General features: G+C 36.2%; 3 protein-coding genes across 3 annotated transcripts; all 3 read right to left on the bottom strand.

Moving 5' to 3' along the window:
* Positions 1-1956: 1956 nt before the first annotated feature.
* Positions 1957-8662, bottom strand: LOC121631735 (CD209 antigen-like protein E). Its single transcript, XM_041972781.1, has 6 exons — positions 7827-8662; positions 7510-7617; positions 6754-7014; positions 6491-6654; positions 6280-6410; positions 1957-3255 (listed from the first exon to the last, which is right to left on the bottom strand). The coding sequence occupies exons 1-6, from the start codon at positions 7951-7953 to the stop codon at positions 3108-3110; spliced, it is 939 nt and encodes a 312-aa protein (XP_041828715.1). The 5' UTR covers positions 7954-8662; the 3' UTR covers positions 1957-3107.
* A 1503-nt stretch (positions 8663-10165) lies between these two features.
* On the bottom strand, positions 10166-13275 carry LOC121631834 (asialoglycoprotein receptor 1-like). Its single transcript, XM_041972929.1, has 6 exons — positions 12225-13275; positions 11608-11703; positions 10996-11262; positions 10738-10904; positions 10484-10620; positions 10166-10398 (listed from the first exon to the last, which is right to left on the bottom strand). Exons 1-6 carry the CDS (start codon positions 12367-12369, stop codon positions 10245-10247), a joined length of 966 nt encoding a protein of 321 aa, XP_041828863.1. The 5' UTR covers positions 12370-13275; the 3' UTR covers positions 10166-10244.
* Positions 13276-14957: 1682 nt separating this feature from the next.
* On the bottom strand, positions 14958-19222 carry LOC121631835 (CD209 antigen-like protein E). The gene is made up of 6 exons (XM_041972930.1): positions 19120-19222; positions 18901-19020; positions 18445-18708; positions 18199-18362; positions 16004-16143; positions 14958-15601 (listed from the first exon to the last, which is right to left on the bottom strand). The coding sequence occupies exons 2-6, from the start codon at positions 19007-19009 to the stop codon at positions 15445-15447; spliced, it is 834 nt and encodes a 277-aa protein (XP_041828864.1). The 5' UTR covers positions 19010-19020; positions 19120-19222; the 3' UTR covers positions 14958-15444.
* Positions 19223-19435: the final 213 nt, after the last annotated feature.

Raw genomic sequence — 19435 nt, 5'->3', positions numbered from 1 at the left:
CAATTAAATGCACACCAAAGAGAATATTTAGGTTAAACCCTCTGCTGACGAGAGAATGTGAGAAAAGGAGGGAAAGTTTTGTAAGTCTTGTCTGGGCTTAACAATTTACCTTCAAGTGCAAATATAGTCTGTAGTCCTAAATATAGATTTTAATGTAACTCTAATCAATCTTTAACCTGTCAGTTTATGGTGGTCTGTTCTGTTCAGCTTCGTATGTCGCATCACTGTCCTGGCTGCTGTCCATAATTCATTTGTACCTACATAATGATTGTCAGCATGCAAGTGTGATTGACAGGTTGTTACCGCCAGATCTAGTCACATCTGCCGTCCTTTTCACAAGAAATTACACATACTTCATTTTGTCTCCTACTGTCCTCCCCACTTACCTTTTACTAAAGTCTCTTTGTAGCATGTATTAGTTTCTCATTTAATTGCTTCCTTACAACAAACTGGCTGTAAAACCTCAGGTTTTAGTAAGTAATCAGGATTGGGTCCTGTAATGCTCTACATAGAAAGTGTATAACCTTGCCTTGCAAGTGTATGTGGTGTTCTGTAGATACAAAGCAGAAATCTCCAGTCACAGCATTGATGGATAATTTTGTTTGTATGTGTTAAAACACACAAAAGCATCTCATGGCGATGTTAACAAGGTCAACAGCTTTTTTTTTATTGGAGGAAATGTAATAATGAATAGCAACAGGACTTATGTTGTGTATACTATATACAGTAACTGTTATATCTATACTTAAGAAGTGCTAAATTATCAGTGTTCAAGTAACTCATGCTCAGTGAATCCCAATTACAGCAGCAGCTTTCAGTAGAGCAGCGTTGAACAAGCCCAAACTCAATAATTACCAGTAAGTTGGTGGTGTGGAACCTCTCTCTGTAAGCGGACCTTAAAATGTTGCTCTCAGGGTAAATCTTGATCATTACTTTTGTTCTAATTAAATCCTCATGTGAAGTTAAGTGCATTTTCCTAGTAACATTTTACTCTGTGATAGGTCACAGAGGAATCAGTGACTTGACTTTCTACTGTTTACCATAGTAAAATTTAAAAATGTTTGTTAAAATAGTTAGGTAATGCAGATGCAGATCTCTGCTAAAGTTTTAATAAATCTTTCCTTCAAATGGCATCTCTATTAAATTCTGACTGAATTGTTCGTTATGCTTCTGCAAGAAGTGCTCATTTAATCTGCTGCTTAGACCAGTGACAAATGGGATCATGTTGATTTTGCCTCACTGTACAATGAATTATCACATCATGAAAACATTTCATATAAAGAAAAGAAGTATCCCCAAGTGTAATTTATACTTTTTTTTTTCTACATTAATCACCTTTTAAGCTCAATGTGCTAAAAAAATAGGATTGGGTCAAAGTTAGAGTTACAATTAGGCAAGGAATAATTATAGTTAATATTAAAGTTAAGTTCCAAAAGGTAGTGTCAACCAACAGAGGATTAGGCGTAAGAGGATTTTGTGTACTTGTTTTATATTTATATATATATATATATACGGGATTAGCTTACCCCACTTTTCTTCTTAAATAGTGGTTTTCACACTGATGTTCACATATATACAAGATTTATACTGTGAGTAACAATGTTAAAGTATATTTTCAGACTCCTAGTTAGGAAAAACCACCTGTGAGTCCCTTGCTTGCTTGCTAGTTAGCTTAGCTTAGCTTAGCATGTCATAAACAGCCAGCCTACAGGATCACCTTCATGATGTTGTGTTACATACTATCAACATATAATTTCTCATTTTAAATGAATCATTAGAAAAAAACAATAAAGAAATAAAAAGATAAATTAATTGTTGACCAAAAAGGGTTTGCAAAATAGGCGCTGCAGCATCTGGTTTTATTAAAGATTAATTTTCTCTAAACTTTGATTACAAAAAAAGTTGTTGACCTATTAAACATATTGAAACTGGAATTAAAACCCCTTTAAGCAGAAGCACTGTTGTCATAAAACTTTATTTAAGTTCAGGGTTTTTTGAGGCAAAAATCTTGTTGACCATGTATCCAAAGAAAGATAAACAGATTATAAAAAAAAGAATTTACATGATTAATCTGGTTTATAAACAGATATTGTTGGAACAGCCTTTAGTAATACTGTAACAATTATTTGAGGACAAGTCACAGTCATGAAAAAGAAAAGAAAGTATCCTTTGTAGAACAGAAACACTTTATTAGATCTTAACTTAAAAAAATGCAGAAAAAGTGCACAAAAACCAAAGTACACCGTCTGATTCAGTAGATCATAAAGCCACCTTTAGTGGCACAAACCTGAAGTGATTGCTTTTGCTAACAGTTATTTGCATTTTGGGCCACTCTTCTTTACAATGTTTCTTTAGTTCATTGCTGTTTGTGGGCTCTTAATAAGCCACCGCAGCATGTCAATCAGACTAAGGTCTTGACTTTGACTGGGTCATTGTAGCCAGCATTGCAGCTTTGTTTGGGATCATTGTCCTGTTGCATGACCCAGTTTAAGTCAAACTTTAGCTGATAGGCAAATGACCTCGCATCTCACTTTACATTGTTTTGGTAAATAAAACAGTCCATGGTTGGCTGACTGGCTGCAAGGAGCTTAGGTCCTGTGGCTGCAAAACAAGCCCAAATAATCAGCTCTCCACTACTGTGCTTGAAAGTTGGCATGTGATGTTTGCACTAGTATGCTTTACTTAGTTTTCATTAAAAGAAGAGCTGGGCATTATAACTACACATCTTCAGTTTGGTTTGGTCTGTCCAAAGCACATTGTTCCACAAATATTGTGGTTTGTTCAAATACAACTTTACAAACCTAATCCATGCTGCTATATTATTTTTAGAGAGAAGCATAAAGTCATCATGTTCATCTGAGATTTTTTTTTTTTACACATGATTTTTTTTTTAACTCTGTTCAGATTCCTAAATTTAGAATTGAAAGAAGACACTTTCTTTTTCATATCTACAAATGAAGACTATACATAAGCAGATCAAATATCATCCCGACATGATGGAATCACTTATTTGTCTTTAGTGCTTACAGAGGCATGTGTGAGAGTAGCTAGCATGTATTGTATAGATATGTGTACTGTGTTAGATTCTTTGCCTCAGTGAAGTAACCTCAGCTTGTTGGTGCTTTTCCACAAATCCATTTCTGGGTGGATTTACAATTGGCATCATTCCAAGCCTTGAAGAAGTTTCTCTTGGGAGACACTGTTGCACAATCCTCATTGTTATGGGTGTCATTTGGCTCTCCATCTTTCCAGTACCTGAAGCAAACAGTGGATCAGATGATGGGTCTTTTCTCGGTTAAAGTAAGAGGAGGATACAAAAATATTTAAAATGTTAAGTTCTGTGTTTTGTAAAATATTTCTAAGTTGTTACTTTGTCTTCGCGCAGTAGTCAGCTGTCAGAATGCTCTCAGGTTGGAGGATCAGGGAGGATTTATGGTGGACAAGCTAAGCTAACAGCTACTCAGAACAGAGCTGTAGAAAAGTGAACTTTACCACCTAAAACAACTCAAGTCTCAAATATCTCATAGTAGCTCAAGGAAACCCTATATATGATAAATTATACCCTACATAATTTGTTTTGTCAGACAGTCATTTACTTTCTCACTATTACCTTAATAATTTCCCAGCCAAAAATTCCTCGAAGAAGCTATCTAATTTATCCTGCTGATGATCACCTATGGCTTAAAACTACTACTTACTTACTCAAGTAAGTAAAAAGCCAGAGAAAACTCAAAAACTGACAATTTCTTATGTTTTTGCTAAAGTAAGGTGACTTTTTGATCCTTGAATGCTTGAATGCTTGAATGCTGAATGCTTGCTGGAAAGTCCCTAATTGCTCAGAAGCCCTTTATAAAGCCAAACTTAAGCCAAATATAATAAAAATAAAATCCTTCAGATTTAAGTTAAATCTGTGGTTTAAAGAAAATACTTGTTAGACATTGTCAAATGAAACAATGACACATGCAAAGAGCTTCTTGCTTCATCCACAGAAGGATACAAAGTGTAGCATCATCAGTTTACTTTTCTAACATCAGCACACTCTCTTTTCACTCCCACATTAACAGTGTCATCCGGTCTGCATATTTTCACTTAAGAAACATTTCTCGTCTCCGTCCCTCTCTCACCCCCCACTCCACTGCCATCCTCGTCCACAGTCTTGTTACTTCCCGGATTGACTACTGCAACTCTCTTCTCTTTGGTCTCCCCAATAAATCCCTCCAGAAACTGCAGCTCCTCCAAAACTCTGCAGCACGCATCATCACACGGACCCCTTCCACTCACCACATCACCCCCATCTTACAACAACTTCACTGGCTCCCCCTAAAACAAAGAATTAACTTTAAAATTCTCCTCATTACATTCAAAGCACTCCACAATCTGGCCCTCCATATATATCTGATCTCCTGCACATTGCCACTCCGATCCATTCACTTCGCTCCTCTTCTCTCCAGCTTCTTGTCCCCCCTGCCCGTCTCGCCACCATGGGGAGCAGAGCATTCAGCCGCTCTGCTCCCCATCTCTGGAACTCTCTTCCCCCTGACATCCATACCATAGACTCTCTTCCTCTGTTCAAATCACAACTCAAAACACATTTGTTCAGACAGTCCTATGCCATCTAGTCATTCTCCATCTTTCTGTTGTCCTCCATTCTGCTTAGTTTTGCACTTATTGTTTTTAACTGTTTTAATGTTAGTTTTGTACATAGTGGTTTTTAAACTATTTTAATGTTCCTTTGTACAGTGTCCTTGGGTGTTTTGAAAGGCACTTTTAAATAAAATGTATTATTATTATTATTAACATGTAAGGTTAAATAAGCAATACAGAGCTTTTACAGATTCACTCAGTGACCTCCTAATGACAGCTAATTTGGCATCCATCCTTCCTGCACTGTAAGCTCTCCCCAGCTAGTAAAACATATTAATTCATTCATTTTCTATCCAGCTCATTCCAATGCAGTTGCTGAGAAGCTGGAGCCTATCCCAGCACTTAGCAGGCGAGAGGCAGGGTATGCCCTGGACAGGTTGCTAGTCCATCGCAAGGCCAGCACAGAGACAAAATACCATTAGAGTAACCAGTTAACCTAACATGCATGTCTTTGGACGGTGGGAGGACTCCGGAGTACTTGGAGAAAACCCACGTTTACACAGGGAGAACATGCAAACTCGAAAGAGTGACCTTCTCGCTATACAACCCAGTAAAATACAGTCTTATTTTACTTGTAAAACACAATCTTATCTTGAATCTGGGCGTATCGCTTGCTTTGTTATTGTCTCTTTTTCTTTCCTTTTTGTTCCTCTGATAATGCTTTTATGCAGTTCGCTGACTCAACCATGGTGCACATTCAAAACATTCAGTGTGTTGATGTCTGCTCGCTAGCATGTGATGCAGAGTGCAAAAGAATTCAATGTAAAGGAAAACAACGTCCTGCGGCATCATTGAGGAAAAAGTTATTAAATACAATTTCTTCAGCTTTAGGACACTGCTTGGCAGCAGTGGTTCTAAAAATGTCCATAATAAATGTCACTGTGCCATTAAACGAGTCAGGAATGCAGAGTTTTAAGGTCCAGAAGTTATTAGGGATGTCATGATTACTTCATTTCACAATTAATTGCAGTATTTAACACCACGATTAATAAGATCCTTAAATATAGTCACTTTCCATAAAAGTCCATGTCTAATTCATAACCTGAGAATGAAACTAATGGGTCATCCTGTGGCTGGCCTCTAAATGTAAGGCTTGAAAACTGTCAGAAAATTCAGAAATAAGGAGCATAAAGTTTTTTGGTTGATTCAGTTCACTGCTGTAATAAAGCACCTACATGCCCAAAATAAGCTTCTCTCAATGAGATAATGCTAAATTTGGATTTTTAATATGGCATAAATAACATTGTTGTTTATGGGTTCATATGTTTAAAAAAATCAACGTGTTTATTCAGCAGATTAATCTCTTTGCATTGATGCATTAATTTTTACAGCCTAACCTAAAGACCTTTAAGGGGTGTTCCAGTGATATCACACATTTATTGTGTTGAGAAATTAATTAACACATACATCTGCTAATGTTATGATTATTTCTCCCAAAATAATTGTACCAAGAAAATCTGTAACCGTGACATCCCTAGATGTTACATAACTCATCTTTAAAGTTGATGTTGGAATAATTGACTGCCAGATGTCTGTACCAGAAAAAGATGTTGAATATTGATGAAAATTTCTGACAAATACAATTCTTGACTACATATATATCTCGGCATGTAACATAGAGTACTGAATTCTTACCCTTCAACAAGATGTGTTCCATTCACCCATTTCCAAGTCCCCTCCTCCTCATAATCTCTCAGTCCTATCCAGAATTCTTCATTATACTGTGATGGCTCTTGGTGATCCATCAAGTAATCTATAGTTGACTTCTAACAGATTATATAAAAATAAATAAATAAAAATGTGTTAGATTCTACTTGAACAGGGATTTTCAGAAATATCAACCAACCTCTGTGTCTTTGCTGTCTATGATTAGAAGATCTCCTCCGTACGTTTGGCAGAACACTCTGGCTTTTTCCCATGTTCTCTTTTCCTTTTTGCCCACAAAAGAGAAGTAATAACACATGAAGTTCATGAGGATCCACCCTTCAGGACAGTGTTTGCATCCATCACCTGTAGCCAAATAAAACCAGTACATAAAACACAAAATACAAAACAAAATCCTGTACAATTATCATTTCTAAGCCATAGTAATTGTGAAATATGTCTTACTAATCAGTGGCAGGCGTAATCTCAGTTTTCCAATGTCCTGTGTAGTTTTTTCTATCTCTGCTTCATAGTCTTTGGTTCTTTTTGTTTGATGCTCAAACTCCCAGTTGGTTTCTGCCTGTTGATTCAGCTCGTTGTCAGTCTGTTTCTGGGCATCTTTCATGACTCCCACAGCAGTTTTGTAATCCTCCTTGAGTTTGGCCAGGTCTTCCCTGATTAGTTCTACATCATCCAGTGTGAGGTGGGTATCTTTGAGGTTGTTGTCTGCAGATGAAGAAACAATGTCATTGCAAAGCAGTGTTTCTTCTTTCTATTCTTCAGTACCCTTCCTCAAATACAAAATAAGATCTAATTTCTTTTCTTCATCTAAAGCCTGAGCTTCTCAATCTAAATAAAAACATTAACAACAACAACAATAAAAGAGAGAGTATTGATGTTAGTGAGATCTTACACTGTAAACAGAAATTTTTAAGCAAAAAGAAGATAAGTATCACAAGTAAAAAAGAAAATCTAGTTCATTAATTTGCAGACAGTTTTATATATATATATATATATATATATATATATATATATATATATATATATATATATATATATATATATATATATATATATATATATTAATGTTGCAACTTGCTTTCTTTTAATATTGACATTTGAGGTTATCACTAGGCTCTCTGAAGTGGTTTTAAAGAATAGAAGAAAACAATTTACCTCTTTCTGTGTCAACATGCAACTTACATAGTAAAATTTACTTACAGTGAGCTCCCAGGCTGATGTCAACTATTAAAAGAAGAGCAGCTAGAAGTGCCAGGGCCAGTGCTGCCAGTCTGGGACGTCTCTCCGAACTCATATTGAATATGGACACTGGACAGTGAGACAGTTTGTCACAATTATAAAAGAAGTCTATGGTACAGTTGATGTTGTTATATAAGCTCTGTTATTGGTTGATTGAAGGATTCCTTGCAGTAGTAAAACCCAAACATATTTAAACCTATTATTTCAGAGATGTTTTAGAAGCATCAACCCAAATAAACTGTCAGAAAATGCATCCAAGAGTAGTTTAACGAACCAACCTTTAAGCTGTTGCCAGCTTAGGTTTGATTGTTGATCAGCGGGACGTTCATCTTGAAAATCCTCTTGACCAACCAGTTTATCAAATCCACCATCAAAGTTACACTTCTGCCGTCCTTCACTCTCCATTATCCCAGTTTAGTTGAGATGAAGTATGTGTGAGTGTGTGTAAGTATGCTTACACCATCAGTAAATTCATGAAAAAAAAAATCCAGTTAAAAAAGCTGTTCATTGGTAATGAAAAAAGGGAACTGAAACTTCTCTTGAAATCTGTTGGGTAAAGAAATAGTCTTTAACCAGACCTGCACAGGATGTGAATATGCTGACCAATCTGATATAGAATAGTACAAGTCACACACACCCAAGTGAAAGTCTAAAATGAGACAGATTAAATTGTTCAAAACTTAAAGAATGTTTGGATCATTGTCATTTACCAACAGCTGTACATGCAAAGGTCAAAATGTCTGATTTTCAGAAGGCACATTTTTAACGAGCCTAGTTTCTTTATTATCTTAAATTAGAAACGGTTTTCTTCTACAGTCTAAATATGAAAAAAAGAAAGTGTCAAACCAAGCCTACGTTTGGGCATACTGCATGATCCTTGCAAAATAACAACGGCCTTGGCAAATCACAGCTCACAAGTGTTTTCTGTAGCAGTGAGGAGTCTTTCATTTCGTGTTTTTGGGAATTTTGTTAATAATAAAATTAACTAACCCTAAGTGCATGTAATGTTCATTTGTGGTCCTCTCACAGATTGGTCTTCATGCTGCTGAAAATACTGTGCTAGACAGATGATAAAGGTTTATTTTTATTAAATTATCACCTTTTTGCCTCCAAATTTTTTCAGTGCAAAGAAAAAATATATATATAAGTATATATATTTTAATGAATGCTCAGAATTTGTTTTCACAATAATTAAATGTTCCTTAGCATTTCCTGCTGTATTTTGTGAGGACAGTGCTTCAGTCTATTTTTGATAACTGTCATTGATGGTGTTCTGCTGCTTAGTTTGGCCCTTTACTTAATTACTGATCACTCTGTACAACTTTCTCTTGGCATCCTCCAGCTTTGATCATATCACTATAGTTGCTATGGAGATGGTTACTCCAACCATCGAGCTATGATCCTGCTGAGACAGAAACCTTCCCTTATTGAATTTGGTACATGAACAGGTGATGAACATCAGGTTGCCAGCTGATATCTCTTTTTGCTTCCTCTTATAAATATGCAGTAGAATTGTATCAATAAAGGAAAATGAATGACGGGAGGAATCTTTTTATTTGTGCTGACATCTGTGCTGTGGCTGGGCTTTCTTACTGCTCTTGAAAAGTGTGGTGTCATGTCTGGATCTTAAAAGGGCTTTGATTTGCTTTCAAAAAAGAAAATGGACTAATGTCTGATGGATAGACAAACCAAGAATAAATTATTTGGAGAAGACAGCAGAAATATTTAGTGCTGATTAAAGACATGCAGTCGTTATGAACCAAATACCATGTGTGACACATGATGATGGAGGAGCTATGGTTTAAGATTAATCTGCTTGCTCAGACAGGGCAGTAAAGCAATCTTTATTGATTGATTGATTGATCAATTTAAAATTTTAAGATTCTTTATTTTATACAGTTTTTTCTTCATTTAATGAACCAAATACTTGGCTAACACAAATACAGTTTTTCTTTGTGGAGGCAATTTTCATCCAAGTGAGTCTTCCAAGGATTATCAGCACTATAAATTACAATCACACAGTCCTTTCCATGGTGTTCCTTGTTGTTTAGCTCATCATCCATCCAATACTTGAAAAATGAACGCATTTAAAACAGTCATACACTATACTAGAGCACATGAAATGTCTTCCTATTTCCTGACTCTTGTTATGCTACATTGTCTGTAAGTATGCCAAATCTGTGTGCTGTGGTTGTTGTGTGTCAAAATGGTTTATAACATCGGAAAGACGAGACTTTGAGCTTTCATTTGATGTGTATATTGTGGGCATTCATGACGGAGGGGCTGCACACATGGCTGCAATGTTGTTGATTAGTAGTCATGTACCAGGACCGGTACGTCTGCATCGTGAGGGGTTAATAACAGTCTTGGACTTTGTCCCAGTTAAGCCAATTTCAACTAGTATACTACCAGGGCTATTTTAATGCAATATCACAGCATTTTTTTATAGCAATTATAATGAAAATGATTGGTTGTATTTTTACTGAAACTTTTATAATTTACTAAAAGCATCATCCTCCTATAAATATTTCTTCATCAGGCTTGAGGCAACAGCCATATCATCACATTTAACATGTGTATGAGTGCAGTGAGAAAATATAAACATACAACATTAGACTATAGTGCAACAACATCATGCTTTATTTTTAGAGTTTACAGTATATTGATGTTTTTCTGCACTTGAAGTCCTTCTTGATTCAGTTGGCTCTCATTTCACATATCCACTTTTTTTCACTTCGGAGGCAATTATCATCAAAGCGAGTCTTCCAAGGATTATGATCACTATAAACTGCAACCCCACAGTCCTCTCCATGGCGCCCCCATTCATTTGGTTCTCCATCCATCCAATACCTGAAAAAACGAATGCATTTAAAATAGCCGTACACAGTGTTGTACAATTGATACATAATCTAGAGAATAATTGTGCAGCTCTCACCTTTGCTCCACCTCTGTGACATTATTAATCCACACCCATGTGCCCTCTGAATCTGTGTCACTGAGACCAATCCAGAATCCCTGTTGCCAGATATCACGGCCAGCTCTCATATTGTCAATGGTACTGCTCACAAATCTCTGGACAAGAACACAGGCAAGTTTCACAATTACTGTCTATAAATATCTATTATAAAATTATATGTACCCTTTTGTACATATAATACTTATACTTATTTTAGCTTGTTTTTAACACACCTGCTCCTCCTTGTTATCAATCACAATCAGGTCAGATCCTCGTCTCTTGCAGTCGACTCTGCTTTCCAGCCAGTTCTTATTGAGAGTTGTGGACTCGGTGTAAGAAAACAAATAGCAGGATGAACTAAAAGGAACCCATCCAGATTGGCATCTTCCACAACTTCCTTCTGAGAAACAAAATATTCAATTTTAGACACTTTAAATTAAATAACTGACAAATAAATGAATAAATACTGCAACAATAGAGCTCTGCCTAACCTAAAGCTGATACGTTGGACTGCAGACTTTGCTTCTCTGCTCTCAGGCCTGCAATCTGTCTCTGATAACCATCATTGATGATCTTCTGCTTCTCAATGTTTTCCTTCAGTCTGGTGTAGTTTTTTATTGCTCCGTCCAAAGCACTCTTGGCCTCCGCTTCAGCTGTGATCACATCGCTGTGGTTGCTGCGTAGGTCATCGAGCTCACTGATGAGCTGTAATGCTGCTGAGTGGGAATCCTGAGGCAAACCGTGTTTGACTTTGGCACCTGAACAGATAAAATCATGTCACCACAAAGCTTGCATGAGCATGTCAAAGTCTGTGTCAATCTCTGGCCAGTAATGCAACCAATTGGTCCAGAGATGTGACATTCCTTCATCAGTTAAAAAGCAGAGATCACAAATTAAAAAGTTTTTCTGAGAAAAATACAAAATGAATCTTCAATGTAGACTTGCACAACAGCTTGTATTTTTGTTGGGCAATAATTGTAAAAATGTTGACATAACCATAAACTGCAGTGGCTTTTGAGTGAAAAAGTGTCTAATCAGCAATGTAATATTAGTCAAAATCCTCTTAATAGGGAAATGAAACTTTCATAAACTGTCATACTTACAGTTCACAGCAAGAACAACAGCAGCTATGAATAAAACAGCGTTCAACACTCCCAGACACAGAATTACCACTTTGTAGTTTGGAAAACTGCATTCACCTGCGATTATGGTACATAAACTGGTATTAATGTACATGAAATATTTTCCTGTTAAACAACTCTTGCTATGCTATATCATACAATAGAAATCAGTAAATCTGATCCTTGAAGTCTGCTGTCCTTCAGGTTTTAAATGGCTTTAACAGGCTTTTGCAGAACATAACAACAAGCTATTGGAGATTAATTTATTTGAATGAAGTTAGCAGGGAAACATCTGAAATCTGCAGCACAGCGGACCTCGAGGACTGGATTTGCTCATCACTGGTACGCATGTCAAAACAGTTATTTTCCAAATTTTCAGATTGTCATAAATATATTGAAAATATACATCTTAAAAGTGTTATTGAAAGACAGTTACTTTCAGTAAGACTTAGCTGTACATTTAGCATATCCCCCAAAAATTAGTGCTTTTCAACCATTTACACAACAGTACTATCAGAAATGTGATTTGTATTCATCTAAAGACAAAATTATTAAAAACTACAGGATCATGACAAAGCAACATGAAAAGGAAATCATACCCAGTCCAAATTTTTTATATTGGAGATCTCCGTTTTCCTGCATGACTGCGTTGCTGGTAATGCTCTTTTCTTTGTTTGATTCTTCTTTTATACCCTGAAGCGGCAGACTGAGGATACTGCATGTGTGTATCAGCCATACATGCATTCTTCTGACTTTAGGAGCAACATTTATTCTCCACTTTAGAACATGAACAAAAAATACAGGGACAAACTGGGACTAAAAAAAATATTTTTAGATTTCCAATATTTTTACAAGTACAAATACACACAATTACTACCACCAGGTGTTACTGGATTAATATTTCTCACATATTTTCCCCATAGTGATAATCAATATGATCTTGTTGCCGAGTGTTGCTGAAACCCTTTTAGTTTAATCAGCTACACATGATTAGCTGAATAACTTAACTGTCTACATGAGCTCACCTTGCCGCACATCTTCAGTGATCATCTGGACATGATGATGGATCTGCTGCTGAGGTGTCTGAAACTAAGGACTATGTGGTATTACAATATCGCCAATATATAGTGGTACTGAAAGATTGAATATGCATGTTTGCTATGCACTAAACCATTTGCTATGCTTTGCCTACAAAGGCACATGAGTGATGTTTTTTTATTGCGCCTTCTGTCTTACTGTGGGTTTATTCTACTGTATTTTATAATCCCATACAGGCTCAGCACATTTCTGCACTCTTAGAAAAATTTCCGTTAAAAAAAACAGAGAATAACCTTGCAGAAAATTACCAGGACATTTTACTTGTAATATTTTAATTGTACAGACACTTCCATTATTCCAAAAACAAACAAGTCTGTACTTCTACAGTTGTTGCATTCATGGACATGTCTGCTAATTGGAAAATGGAAAATCCTACACTTTCACAGTTATTTATGCTTCAGTTGTGGCATCCTAGGCACAACTAGCACACATTGCTGTTGTCTACTATTCAATGATGAAACATGAGCTAGGAGTAGTGACGGGTGTCACTTCCTGTACCATCAACAGAGCTCATGGTGCCAACTTTAACACTCAAACAGAACTAAATCCCAATCACAAAAGGTGAAATTCCTGCTAAATATGGATTTCCCATGAGCTGGTAGTATGGATCTGTGAATTTGAAAAAAAAAAGTGTGTGTCATTAGGATAATAAAGCTTTGTTAAACTCACTTATTAAACTTTAAGCGTAGAAAACCAATTTCATGTCACTCCAGAACACAGGACTCCAGAAATGTTTAAGTTTGAGAAAAATTCTTGTTCCCAATATGACCAAGTGCTATTTAACCCAGAAAAACACCAGAATGAACTGGAACAAAGAATCTGTTAAACTCAAATAACACTGTAAATTTTATTAAAATAATTAATACAAATAATTATTATTTACACTGTATTATTTATTTTTGTTAACACAGATTACACCGTTTAACATGATGCACATGTGAATGATGCAAGTGCATGTTGGCTCAAAGACAATTCAAGTCCAGGCTTAATACAGGAAGTATCCATAATATGGAAAGCCATTGGTGCCTTAATGACACAATTATTTCATGCAACTTAGACATGTTGTTTTTATGTAACATACACATCGTTTAACCATTTTTAAGTTTAAAGTATGCATATTTTTTGTGCAAACAACTTGTGAATGACCTGTGTAAAATTGCGTGAAATATTTAGCAAATATGGTACCCTTGGCTTTCCATATCACATTACTGTCTTCACAAGAACATCTTTGTCAACTTTTTAGGTATCAAACCATGCCAAAACACTGACTTTTCCCATTATTTTTCTCTTTTCTATTTCTCCCGGCCCAATAAAAAAACAACAACAACAACAACAAAAAAACACTAACAAAGGATTCTTCTTTATATAAATATATATTTTAAAATCATTATTCTTAGTACATAAATTTCCTTGTTAGTGGTCGACTGTATTAAACTCTATCTTGAGGTTACTTCTCTGAGTAGCAAAAGTGAATGTTTATCACATTGGGAACACTCTTGGAGTGGCCCCCATCAGAAGCTTCAATTGTACACTGTGCAGCCAATCAATTCTTCCTTGTTATATATGAGCAAGTAGCCAGGTGAGATATTCACTCATGAGGTTTTGACACAGGCTTCACCAAATTATTCTTAACCCAAGATACAAAAAGCTGTTCACTATTTCTAAAGGTTTTACTTTGGTCTATATAAACACACAAAACCCTTGCAAGGCACATATAACTGCTGCTGAGCATTAGACAAGAAGGGCAGAGGATTAAAAAATACCAAATCAATGAGGGAACATGTCCCCAGTACTTTAAGTATGTTTTGGAAGCAAGCTTACTCTTTTGTCCCTGAAGAGAACCTAGAACATGCTGGCTATACTGAGTGCATGGATCTCACCTACATGCTTGGCTGAAGCTAGCTCAAACAAAAGGGCCGTCTTTTAAATGATGCTTTTAGTGCTCCCCTACAGTTTTTCTTTCCCTCACAACCAATATGGCAGGCTGAAATTGGTGCTAAGCTTTCCCCCTGTTTACATCTAAGCTAGTATCACAGCTACAGGGCGCTGAAATCGTGTTTTTTCTGAATCAGAGCACCATTTCTAACAAACACAGACCATTTACACTCAGGCAGAGACCTTCTGGTTTGTCCCACTCGTGAACTACTCATGGGCCAGGCCCATATATCAACCTCTCTGGTTGGGGGTGAAAAAGCAAAACAAACAAAACAACAACAACAACAAAAAACAACTGGTTGTAACTATCAACCAATAGGGAATGATTTTTATTAATCAGGTTTTACATGTGCAGTTATTTGCATAAGAAATTAATATATTTATATTTATTTATATGTTTTATTTATATTTATACATTTTGGATTTTTATTGATAGATTTAATTATATTTAAAATTAATTTATTATTACATGTAATCATACATTTATAATATTATGACTATATTTATAATTTCCCTTCTAGAATGAATCAAATTTTTCCCCTTTCTGTTGGTAACTCAGTGCAGTCAAATAATAATAATAAAAGGCATTGCAGACTACAAGATACATTGAACTTGAAATTAAATCAGCTGTCAGCTCCCATATTGATTTAATACCTCTAAAAAAATACAGCTGCAACTAATCACATTTTATAAATTTATTGAAAAAAAAAATACACAGAAAATGTATTTTGATTGAACCAAAATTGTTTGGTTTTGCTTTGCTCTCTTTATGCTCATGCACCAAAGCTAACTGATCTTCTTTTCACATAACCATTCCCTCTCCACTTTGCAGTTTGCATCAAACCACGAGAACCTGCCGTTGTTATGGATGTTCGCGGAGCTGATTATTACGCAGTTCTCCCCCGACACTCCATAGTTGTTGGGATCCCCTGGATGCCAAAACCTAAAGAAAAGTTCAACTTATACATTTAATTCAGAGTGAATTCATTTAGCTCTTTTGAGCTCTAATTCTGAAATAGTATGAGTTAGCTTCTTTGTAGTAGATTGAAGACTACATCAAAGTTGAAGTTTGGATTCAGAGGTATGTTGAGGTAAATCAATTATTAATCATTTCAGCAGACGTAATTTGCCAAACATTAAAATTTCAAACATTTGAACATTCGATTAGAAAATCTCTACCAAACTATTTAATGGATAGAAAACAACAGCCAAGCGCTTGTGTTCTTCTTCTGGTGAGCTTCCTGCTTTAAGTGTTTGTCATGCTGAGTGTGGTGCAGGGCCAGACTAGCTCATTCCTGCTAAGAGTAAGTCTTTTAACACATGGCACAATTTTTAAAGCTCTTACCCTTCACCCCGCAGAGTCGTATTATCAACCCACACCCAGGTGCCTTCGGTTTGAATGTCATTAAGGCCAATCCAAACGCCTCCATATTCCCAAAATCTCGATGACCAGGGTACTCTCGGTATGTGCTCGAAAACATTTGCCTAAGAAAGTAAAAGTTGGAGAAAATCACCTTTTCTTTTTTTTACTTCCATGCATCTTTAGTGTGTTTATTAGTACTGAAGGTCTAATGAATAAACGATGGTAATCTGAGAGGGAAATGTAAAGAAAAACTTTGTCTGTTTGAATTAGGCTGTTATGGATCCACCTATTTATATCTTATTTTAAAGCAATATGAACTTTGGCAGATTTTCACATTTGACGTCCCCTAACAAGCTTAGCATCCATTTTTCATCCTGTCTCGTCTCTGAGATCTCTCCAGCCAGTAAAAGTCAGTCCAATGCGGAATCATCCTATCTCTTCCTCTGTCACTTTCTCGTTTTTCTTTCCTCTCTTGATATCCAGTTGCTAACAAGTGACATGCTGCCGTAACACAAAAGGCAGCTGTCAAAAAACGTCTAAAAATAATTGTATTTTTCAATAAATTTTAGAATCGCTATCTTTTAATGAGTAATGATATTCCATTCCCACATCAGCATCACCCAGTCTGCCTCTTTCCACCATTGCAACATCAACAGCCTACGTTCCTCCATCACTGTCCACTCTGGCTCTATCCTTGTCCATTGTCTTGTCACCTCATGCAACTCCTTCCCCCAGAAGTCCCTTCACAAGCTCCAACTGGTCCATAACTCTGCTGCCTGGGTCATTACAATAACCCTATCATGCTATCACATTTCCCCTATCCTACAACAGCTCCGCTGGCTCCCAGTTACCCAAAGAATTAACTACAAGCTCCTCCTGTTCTCCTTTAACGCCATCCACAACCCCGCCCCTCCATATCTCTCTGACCTCGTCCAGATCGCCACTCCAGCCTGTTCCCTCAGATCCTCCTCCTCCAGCCACCTCACTGTGTCCTTTGCCCGGCCTCAGCACTATTGGGAGCAGAGCTTTAGGCCGCTTCGCTCCAAACATCCAAAATATCTTCAAATGCAGACTCAAGACTCATCTGTTTGAGTTTGCCTTCTCACTTAAGTCCATCTACACTGTCCTCCATTTCTTATTTTATGCTGGTTTTATTAAGTGTTGTTTTATATTCTTGTTGTACAGTGTCCTTGAGTTTTTTAAAGGTGATTTTAAATAAGATGTATTATTATTATTATTATTATTATTATTATTGTGTACTTTGCCGATCAAAAGTCTTGAACCATCTTTTATTTCTTCATATAGCCTTTTGTCCGAAAAAATGGTAACTCATCATTTGATAGATCAGTGTTTGAACCTTCATAGACCTCATATTAATTCTTTTTTTGGTTTCTTGAAGGACATTTCAAAGGTCCTTTTTTAATTTTGACTCTGTTTAGTTCAGTTTCCTGTCAACATGATCCTACTTTTTAGTTATGTTGAGGTCCAGCTGAGAAATAATCACTTCATGAGACCTGTTGCCACTTAATTTCAGTATAGAGTTCTTGTGTAATTTAGCATTTACCCACCCTTTTTTTTTTTTTTAACGTTTTTTCCCTTTCTTTAGAATAGCTTTTTGACAGCCATCCATTCACTGAGATAATTTCTGATGAAGCTTCAGTAGATTCAGTTTTAAGGACACACCGCACACCAGAGGCATACCAAGTTTCTTTTTATTGTTAATAGTAATTTACTTAAATGGTGAAAAAATACTTGTTTATGCCTGTCAAACTATTTTATCTTTGGCATTTCTTTAAGATTTAACTAAAAAATTTTAAACAAATATGTGTATATGTGCAAAGTTGCTTGTAAAAAACTACCCAGAGACACAGTTTAAAGTTGGTTCATTGCTATGTTTTCTGGTCTTTTTTATGCTTGAATGATTCATAGGAAAACATTAAGGAATTACCTTGTCATTTATATTTCTAAAACAAATATTTGTACAAATCTCAAAATATAAATGAGCGTAGCTAAAAAAAACCACAACAACAACAAAACAAAACGAAACAGGAAAACGAAGGAAACGAGAAATAAATAAAAAGGCCAAAACAAAAGTTTGTGTTTGTGAGCAAAGCATCACATTCTCAAAGTGTGGTGACACCATACAATTTACCATGGGTAAAATTAGCGTATCTCACCTGTTCCTCCCAGGTATCAATAATAGCCAGATAGCCCCCACGCCTGACACAGTCCTCGCTGCTTTCTGTCCAGTTCTTTCTGGGATAGGATGTATGTTTAGCATAAAAGTAGCATGACGTGTTTCCTAAAAACCATGCTGGCTGGCATCTTCCACAACTTTCCTCTGTAAAAAATAAACAATTAATCAAAACAAGATGAAAAGATTTCATTTCAAATTGACTAAATTGTGAATGCAGCAACCCCACCAAGATTTGCTTTTTCTGTCCGCAGGTTTGTTCTCTCTGCAATTTGAGTCTCAATCTGCTTCTGCAGAGTGTCACTGAGAGTCTTGTTTGACGCTAAGTTCACCAACACTTGCTGATAGCTCCTTCGCTCTTCCTCTAATGCTTGTTGGGCCTCTTCCTGAGCTATGACAGCTTCATTCTTCTTTATCTGAAGTCGTTTTACCTCTGAGATAATCATTTGTTGTGTTACATGGAAATTACCTGGCTCCTCACTGGTTTTGGCACCTGTGATAAAGAGATAAAGTATTTGGCTGAACATATGTACCAATAAATTGACAAAAATGTTCAACTTTAGTTTAGTTGAACATAAAATTAATCCTGACAAGACTCCAGAGAGTGATAAAATGTTAATTAAACTATTGTTTATTACAGTTTGCTTAAAACAGACTCTAAACTAGTTGGATCAGTTTTACTCACAGTAAATCCCAAGAACAACAGCTGTTAGTAGCAGAACAGTGTTTAGCAGTCCTAAACACATAATAACCAGGGTATACGTTGGAAGACTTTTGGACCCAATTCTGACCATGTTTACATATCCTGCGCAAAAAAATACTTCAGTATTAGCACAACATGAACAAAAGCGTGTACTGGCTTAAGTTAAAAAAGATTCAGATGGTTATTAAAAGACAAACCTACCTTTGCTTCTGCTTTTCTATGATGACTGTGGTGATTTGAAGAGTTTTGTTCTCAGAAATCCTTTCAGTGTGTCTGGTTTATCTGTGTGAGGTGGGTGCACTGTCAATATTGCAAAACAGAGTTTCTAACCTTGTGGGACCTTGAAATCGGCTCTAAAAGGTTTTGTTTGAAAAGTTGTTTATGCAAAAGGTTGTAGTTGCAAAGCTATACTTTTGGAACAGCTCAATATGTATTTTATGCCTCTGTGACATAAATTTTCAATATTAACTATTGAGAACATAAAGGTATATCTTATTGATATAGGGTGCACTGTACG

This window comes from Melanotaenia boesemani, chromosome 20 (genome assembly GCF_017639745.1).
Source record: "Melanotaenia boesemani isolate fMelBoe1 chromosome 20, fMelBoe1.pri, whole genome shotgun sequence".
NCBI classification, from domain to species: domain Eukaryota; kingdom Metazoa; phylum Chordata; class Actinopteri; order Atheriniformes; family Melanotaeniidae; genus Melanotaenia; species Melanotaenia boesemani.
This window is presented reverse-complemented; position numbering and strand designations above follow the sequence as displayed.

Bases quoted from the DNA above. Each gene is read 5' to 3' on its own strand.
- LOC121631735 (XM_041972781.1), bottom strand. From the start codon at position 7,953: ATGGAGAGTGAAGGACGGCAGAAGTGTAACTTTGATGGTGGATTTGAT. The intron at 7,618-7,826 runs GTTGGTTCGTTA...CTCACTGTCCAG, and splicing joins AAGCTGGCAACAGCTTAAAG to TGTCCATATTCAATATGAGT. The intron at 7,015-7,509 runs GTAAGTAAATTT...CTTCATCTGCAG, and splicing joins CATCAGCCTGGGAGCTCACT to ACAACAACCTCAAAGATACC.
- LOC121631834 (XM_041972929.1), bottom strand. From the start codon at position 12,369: ATGCATGTATGGCTGATACACACATGCAGTATCCTCAGTCTGCCGCTT. The intron at 11,263-11,607 runs GTAAGTATGACA...TTATCTGTTCAG, and splicing joins TGTTGTTCTTGCTGTGAACT to GTGCCAAAGTCAAACACGGT. The intron at 10,399-10,483 runs GTGAGAGCTGCA...TCGTTTTTTCAG, and splicing joins GTCACAGAGGTGGAGCAAAG to GTATTGGATGGATGGAGAAC.
- LOC121631835 (XM_041972930.1), bottom strand. From the start codon at position 19,009: ATGGTCAGAATTGGGTCCAAAAGTCTTCCAACGTATACCCTGGTTATT. The intron at 18,709-18,900 runs GTGAGTAAAACT...TCTTTATCACAG, and splicing joins TGTTGTTCTTGGGATTTACT to GTGCCAAAACCAGTGAGGAG. The intron at 15,602-16,003 runs GTAAGAGCTTTA...ACTTTTCTTTAG, and splicing joins ACGACTCTGCGGGGTGAAGG to GTTTTGGCATCCAGGGGATC.